Genomic DNA, 7,356 nt, shown 5'->3' with positions numbered 1-7,356 from the left:
TTGCAGCAGGCACTCCTTTATTCAGGAAATCATCTCCTCCTCCAGCTCTGGCTCCTGATAGGTCCAGGAGACCAGCGAGAACAGTGGTGCTGGGTCCCTGTCCATGAGCAGACAGTGTGTCCACTGGTGCAGCACCATGCAGTCCCAGCACTCAGCCAGCCTGGGACACAGTTGGGCCCCACCTATGCATGAACTCAAACCCTGCTTTAGAATCAGTTCTTCCACGCTAAGATTTACAATAAAAATAAAATCATCTGATCTGTAAACTACAGTAAAAAGTTTCAAATGTCTTAAAAACTGATCCATACAATGGAAAAAGGCCTTTGTTCTTTTTGGGTGAAAGGAAATCCAAAGGTTCTGAGGTGGGTGTGGGCGTTGCTGGGCAATGCTGGATGCGCCTCTCTGCTGGGAACAGAGCTGCTTTCTTCCCTTGGGCCACCAGGACGTTATGGCTGCTCCGTGGCTGCCTGGTCCTTGGCAGCGGCCACCAGCTCTGCCAGGGCTGTGAAGCTTTTGATGTTGCTTGTCTGCAGGCCCATCTTTTGTATCTGCAAAACATGAGAATGAGTCATTGTCCTGCGGCTTAGCCAGACGCAAAGAAACATACACGAGAAGCTACCAAACACCTGATCAAGTCAGAAGAGGGCAGTGCCCTGAGGACCTGCAGGAACCTTCTCCTTTGGAAAAAAGGGTCGACTTACTGCAGAACTTCATGTTTTTTGGGTCAAACCCTCTGAATCCTAAGAAGCCAGTATGTTACCTAATCTCAGTCCTTCAAATCAGACGGATGAGCACAAGGGCCTCTTTTGAGGACTTAAAAAAAAAAAAAAGTTCTCAAGAGGAAATTCACAACTAAAAAAAAAAAAATGAATTGTTCTCTAAGTTCTCTAAGTGGAGAATTTCCAGACAAGTACTGGCCTGAGTTCTTGCTTTCTCCATGCAGCCTTTTCTTGGGACCTTGAGATGGACAGAACACACTGGTGCTGACCTACTATGGTGACTATAGCCACCAAGTGCCTGTTAGGGCCTGTTTTTGTTCAAGAATAATGTGTGTGCACAGAATGGGAAGAAAAGGCTGGGCAATACTTGGCACCGCGCAGCTGGCCTGGCACTGGACTGTGGGAGCCTGTCCCTGACTCCCCTACCTGTTTCCCTTTTGCTTATTTACTCTCCATGTCTCTACAGCAAACTTTTTGCTTCTCTTATGACATGCAATAGGCAATGGGCTTTGCAGGAGACATCCAAAAGCTCAGAACAGAAACTTGGGTTCCAGGAGGGCCTGGGCAGGGACATGTGGCTTGCCTCACTCCCCTTCTCTGGCAGAGTTCTTGTTTGAGGAGCGATTTCTTGGGGAAAATCTGGACAGGGGCCATCTGGACACCAGCCAGCTTGAAGATGCTGAGAATGAGGCTGCCCCACGGATGGGCTACGCCAGCCTCACCACCCAGGAGGGAAGCAAGCAGCTGTAGCAGCTCACTTCCTGCATCCACAGGAGGGCACTGCTGTGTTCTCTGTAGCCACTGGTAAGCATGTTAGGGCAGCACGGTCCCTCCCAGGCACAGATGGCATGGAAATTGCACCTGTGACCTGCATAGCTGCCAGCACAGCAGTGAGTTTCAATGGAAACTCTCGGCACTCTCCTGCCTCTTTTTCTCCTGCTCCGGGTACAAACCCTTTAACCCAGAACGGCCTGGGCCCAACTTTCCTCTCCCAGGCCATGGGATTGATGTCCTGGCCTCGGCAACAGCACCTGAGGGAGCGCCAGGTCCCTGTTGGGTCCTGGGACCCGAGTTTGGGCTGCTGGTTCTGAGGCGGCTCCCAGTACCTGCTCGCCCAGGTATGCCACGTCCAAGGCCAGCTGCAGCCGGATCTTGTCGTCATCACTCATGCCACTGCTAGGGCCCACGGGGCTGGCTGCAGCGGTCTTTCTGGCCTGCTTCAGCCTCTTCAGACTCGCTTCCATCTTCTTCACAGAGCTTAGGACATCTGACACAGTCTCACAGTACCTGGGCAGACACAGGTATCAGTGAAACTAACATTCGGAACCCTTGTGGCCGACTCTGAACAAAGATGTTCTTAAAATAAAATTCATTTCTGATAAGACCCAACTGTGGTAAATGCTGTCTCTGAAGACAGTGGGAAGGGTCTGGAGTCCCTAGCACAGCATCTCTCCAGAACTGGACTGTTGGGACTCCAGGCTGAATGCCAGGAGAGACTGACAGGCCCTGTGTCTTCTCACACCCAGTGGAAACCTGCAGTGTAACCACAGCCAAGCAACAGAGGTCATTTCAAACCCTGAAGGGAACAGGTCATCTTCCAAAGTGTAAGACTCCTAGAATTTTAAGTAAAATTCTGTCTTCAAAATACTCTGCATATAATTTTTAAATCATAAGCAAGTTACATTTCTAATTCTATAAGCTGGTCATTTGGCATTTGGAATACATTTGCCCACAAAAACATTCTACATCATTGTTATGTTCTAAACTAATTCATTAATGGCTGCTTGATGCATAAGAACTGAACATAACATACTGCAAAAATTAATACTTAAAACAGTTAACAAAATTGATAATGAAACATTTTTTGCTTATTCTTTTTTTGGTAGAGTGCTAGGGATGGAACCTGGGGCCTTGTGCATGCTGGCAAGTGCTCTTCGGCTAGGTTACCCCAGCTTCAAATGATACCCTTTAGTGTGACTCGGCACCAGCGTTAGAGAAGCAGACTTAATTAGATGAAGAGGCACTCAAGGGCTGGGGCTTCAGAAACTGCCATGCCAGCTGTAGGCTGCTTCTAAACGTGTGCGTCCTCATTTAGGTCGCACGTAGGTCTTTCGTGTGTATGAACTCAAGGGGCATGACCAGAGCTGTGCTGGATCAACAGAGCTGAGGACAGGGAGGGCTTCAACAGGGCAGAGGGGCAACAGCAGCACAGATAGTGCCCGGGACATGAGGCTTGCAGAACACAGGCCAGCTTGGTGGTGGTCTGGGTGGAAGAAAGTGACCCTGAGCTGAGAGCAAAGAAGGAAAAAGGGTGTGGTTGAGGTGCCCAGGAGCAGGCAGGTACTGTGGTGGGTCCACTACAGGTCCACGCACACCTGGGAATGCCCAGGGGCCTCTTCCAGGGGCTCCTCAGCAGGGCGCACCTGTGAGTGCTCTCGGAAAGTGCTTCTTCTAGCCACTGCTGTACCAGTGAGGGTCTGAGCTTGTCCTTGTGTCCACTCTGGAGCTGGTGAAATGGCTTCAGTGCACTCTCCATGTAAGCAGAAGCTGTGGTGGGAACCTCCTGCAATAATGTCAACAGGGCACGTTCCAGGTCAGAGTGTGCACAACCACTGTCCTCCCAGACACTAATGGGAGAGGTCCACAGAAAGATCTGGGGCAGGAGGGCAGCCAAGAGCGCAGGCCCACACCTAGCAGGATATTATAGATGGATCAAACTGTCCATCTATAATATCCTGCTAATCCTGTTTAATTCAGGAACTGCTTCTACAGGTGGGGTGGGGCTGAATTCTGACCACCAGGGGGCATCAGTGAGGCTCATCAACAGACCAGAGCTTGAGAAATGGTTGAGTGACCAGCCTATAACCCTTCCTAGCTTTGGTTTCTCCACCCATCAACATGCCCGTGATAGAAGGAGCAGTGAGTCTGTGTAAAGTGCTCATCCTAACGCCCAAGCGAATACACCCAACAGCCCACAGGGCAGAAAGGGAGCTGGTGCAGCACTGGGAGGAAAGCAAGCCGGTCTCTCTACTTCCAAGGGGGCATCAGGTCAGAGGAAGGTGCAGACTGGAAGTGCTCTGCTAGGAACGGCAATCCCAGCCCACATCCCAGATGGATTGTGGATAAGACTGTCCTAACTAATGCCAGCTCTGCCACAGGGACCAGCCAGCACCCCCAACAGCACGCCAGACAGATGGCCATGCAGCAACGGACAGGACCCACCTAGCACAGGCAAGGCCCTCCATTCTACAACCCTTGTGGCTCTAGGAAGTGAACCAAGAGACGTTAAATTAAGTCTGAAATCTAACTTTACAACTGGAAAGAAAAAGAAAATCAGAGAATTATATGAGCTCTACTAAGAATAAGATGAGAACAAACATCAAATGTGGGAGACTGGGCATTCAGGGGGAACGCTCAACACTCAAACCCATGTCTGCTCTAGGACACAACCATGAGCAGCAGCAGTATGTGCTGCCTTCTAGCCTACAAAAGTCTTTTTCCTTTTCCCTTTTATTTTTGTGGTGCTGGGATGAAATGAAGGGCCTGCCCAGGCAAGTGCTCACCCCACGTAGCCTTGACACACTTTTTTAACTCAGTTTGTCTGAACTTATTTGGGAGAAAGACAGGAGAAAGCAGGTACCTCCAGGACAAGAGGGCATCAAGGTTATTTTGTAAGTCCAAGTATTTTGTAATATATGACATGTTTAAGTAGGATTTTAAAAATATTAAGATGCTTTTTTTTGAAAGGAAGCAAGAAAGTGCACTCTATCCCAGCCACCACCCACCTCAGCTATGGTGTCAGGGAGCCTGACTGCACCTGGCCTGGCCTCTGCCCTCTAGCCTGGCTCTGAATGGCTGCATGGAGCTATCTTGCCCTCTTCTCCAGCCCCCTCAGTAAGCTTTCCACTTCAGAGTTCTTTTTGGTGAATGATGCTGACCTTATTGGTTCTTCGGTAGAGCCGGGGTACCTCTAGGGCACCCTTCAGGTAACTGAAGCAAGACTCGCTCAGGTCCTGGATGACCCTGCTGCTCAGGGCAGGCACACAGGCTGACAAGGAGCTCCGGGAGTCCTCCAGGGCAGCTGCAGAGGCAGAAAGGCAGGACTGGTCACTATGCTTGGGCCCAGAGGTGAGCTTGGTTTTAAAGACGATCACAGTATACAGTATGTTCTACAGTAAACTAAATCATATAGCATTAAACACAAGATCTTAGGGGTCAAATCCACAGAGCAGATCGACAAAGGATTCACAACTAGAAAAGAAAGTGCTGATTCACACTTGTCCCGTAGTCTCTGAAACTTTACCTCAAATTATTTCTTATTCAAAGACTTGCCGAGTCTGAAGATCGTTTTTACCTGAGATAGAAGAGAAGTTCTCAAAGCCAATCATTTCCAGTTTGGGCTTAATTGTCTCCAAGAGCTCTGGAAGCTGGAACACAGACACCACATGCTCAATCACTCCTTGTAAATCAAGGCAGCGGCAATTCTACTTGCATCTATGAAGCTGGAACATTGTTAATGTGTGGTGAAACTAAAATCAGGACTCTTAGTGCTGTTCGTCAAGGGAACATGAGGCTCGGTGCCATCAAGAGGAACTGATGACACAGGGAGCCCACAGGCTCACAGCCACCCGCAGGCCCAGGGAATGGGTGGAAACCTTCCATTATCTGTGACACCAAGAAAGCCCACTATAAACAGCAAGCTCGAGGTGCACAAATGCACCAATTCAAGCAAATAAAGACTTAAACTCAGGGAAAGCAGAATCATGCACTCTTAACTTCACCCCGTAAAGTTCTTCAATTGTAAAAAGCAAAAGCTATGGGAACTATACAGAGAAAATACAGAAATCTTGATATGTCAACACTTTCAAATATTACAGAAAACATCCGAGTAAGTGAACTAAAAATAGCTAAGAGTTGTGCCAGAGCAGAGGTGAGCTAACCAACCAAAGCAGCAGGACTCTGCTCAGCATACCCCTGCTGAGGAGGGGCAGAGGTGCAGGTTCCCATGGTGCCCAGGGCACTGCTGAGCAGGAGGTACACTGGCAGAAGCCTCCATGGAGATAACCTGTCAAGGACGGCTGGGGAGGCACAGGACAGGCAAGATGCAACAGACTTTCGCGGGATACATGGGTTCCAAGGCCCACAAGGCCATAGGAGCCTGCCTTTGGCACCAGTCTCTTTCTGAGAAACCTGGAACTCTTCAGGGACAGGCTTACCTGCTCCTGAAGCCTGTCTAGGTCTGCGACCACATAAACCAGCTGAGTACTAGAAATGGACTCCACTGGCTTCTCCTCTGAAGGTCCCCTTCCTTGGTCTTCATTACCTCCTTGAGAGGCAGAAGAGTCTTTGCTACCAGCTACCAAAGGCTTTTTGATCTCCTTGGCACTTTCGTTAGAAATGGGCCTGCGAGAAAGCTGGACAAGAGTTCCAGTGGTTACAAGCTTGCAGGCTGGCAAGACACAGGAGTGTCCACACACATGTAAGTCAATAAGGAACACCAGCAAAGATGGACTAAGGTAAGAACTCCGCATCATCTCTGAGACAGTGACAAGCAGGGCTTGCACACAGAGGACAACTAGCTCCCTGTGTCTGACACTGAGGGCAGCAGCCCGCAGACGGAACCTTGCAGGGACCTGGTAAGGCTGGCACTTGGCGCTCAAGAGCCATGCTCTATGGCTACCACACATCTATGGACAGCCTGAAGCTTGCAGCACTTCACACACCTGGCCATTTGAGCAGGGGAACGGTGCCCTTGAAAAGGAAAGACTACTCCCCTTTTCATTTCAACTTCAAATACCAAGTGTATTTTGATTTCTAATCATTTTCATTAAAATGAACATGTTTTAATTCAGGCCCTGTGAAGATTTCTGGTTTTGAGAGAGTGTGGACTGGTCAGTACGGGGCTCTTCAGTAAGAAAACACAGAGCGTGGGACACCATACACCCAAGGGCAGCTGCCAGAGCAGAATGTAAGGCAGCCATCCGAGAGCGAGGAGCCAGCCTGCTGCCGTCCATGCATGCCACAGGGCATCTAACCCTCCTGTGGGCGTGAAAGGTCCCTGACCCTCACCTGTCCTAGGCACAGATAAGACGCATGGCCAGCGCTTACCTCACTGGCAAAGACGGAGAAGCGTGCCAGAATCTGCAGAGTGAGTCTCCAGAGGCGATGGGCCAGCAAGGGCAGAAACAGCTCGTCCGACCAACACCTGCTCAGGCTGCTCCACGTTTTGTGGGAAGCCAAGAGGCAAAACGGACTCCCAGCTAGGGATGGAGCAGAGACTCGGGCTCAGTCAGCTGTGGCTGCCGATGCCGGGCCCTTGGGGCGAAGGGCGGGCGTGTGTGAGTGTGGCATAGCGAGCCCAGAACTCATGTGTGCACGCTCATGCATAATAACACAGGCGTGGCCTTCCAAGGACTGCCAGGGAGGACATGAAGACCCCGTGGCTCGTCCTCCTGTCTTCATACACTTGGCCCCACACCTCAGGCATGTGGGTGAAAAGGCAATGCCCAGCACCTGGGATGTTGTTCCTCACGCACTGCGGGCCACCTCAGACCAGCTCTAGGGCAGCCCTCCAGGCCGAGGGCTGCTGGATCCATCTTATCTGCTCTGTCCACTCCTCTCCTCCCACCTCAGCAGT

General features: G+C 50.4%; 1 protein-coding gene across 6 annotated transcripts in view; it reads right to left on the bottom strand.

The window, feature by feature from the left end:
- The window catches only part of Cog2 (component of oligomeric golgi complex 2), a 32,703-nt gene continuing 25,347 nt past the window's right edge, over positions 1 to 7,356 (bottom strand). For 3 of the 6 annotated variants that reach the window (XM_078023026.1, XM_078023027.1, XM_078023028.1), the window contains exons 12-18: positions 6,828 to 6,979; positions 5,936 to 6,133; positions 5,074 to 5,146; positions 4,658 to 4,800; positions 3,095 to 3,282; positions 1,826 to 2,006; positions 1 to 548 (exon numbers count right to left, since the gene is read on the bottom strand). In XM_078023026.1, the coding sequence (XP_077879152.1) occupies positions 447 to 548; positions 1,826 to 2,006; positions 3,095 to 3,282; positions 4,658 to 4,800; positions 5,074 to 5,146; positions 5,936 to 6,133; positions 6,828 to 6,979 (1,037 nt within the window). In that variant the 3' untranslated portion in view covers positions 1 to 446. The remainder of the gene's footprint in view (positions 549 to 1,825; positions 2,007 to 3,094; positions 3,283 to 4,657; positions 4,801 to 5,073; positions 5,147 to 5,935; positions 6,134 to 6,827; positions 6,980 to 7,356) is intronic. The other 3 variants (XM_021723088.3, XM_005320381.5, XM_078023029.1) reach the window with 2 other exon arrangements.

The sequence above is a fragment of the Ictidomys tridecemlineatus genome, chromosome 10, assembly GCF_052094955.1.
Source record: "Ictidomys tridecemlineatus isolate mIctTri1 chromosome 10, mIctTri1.hap1, whole genome shotgun sequence".
Taxonomy (NCBI): Eukaryota; Metazoa; Chordata; class Mammalia; order Rodentia; family Sciuridae; genus Ictidomys; species Ictidomys tridecemlineatus.
The sequence above is the reverse complement of the archived record's forward strand: the minus strand, read 5'-3'. Positions and strand labels throughout refer to the sequence as shown.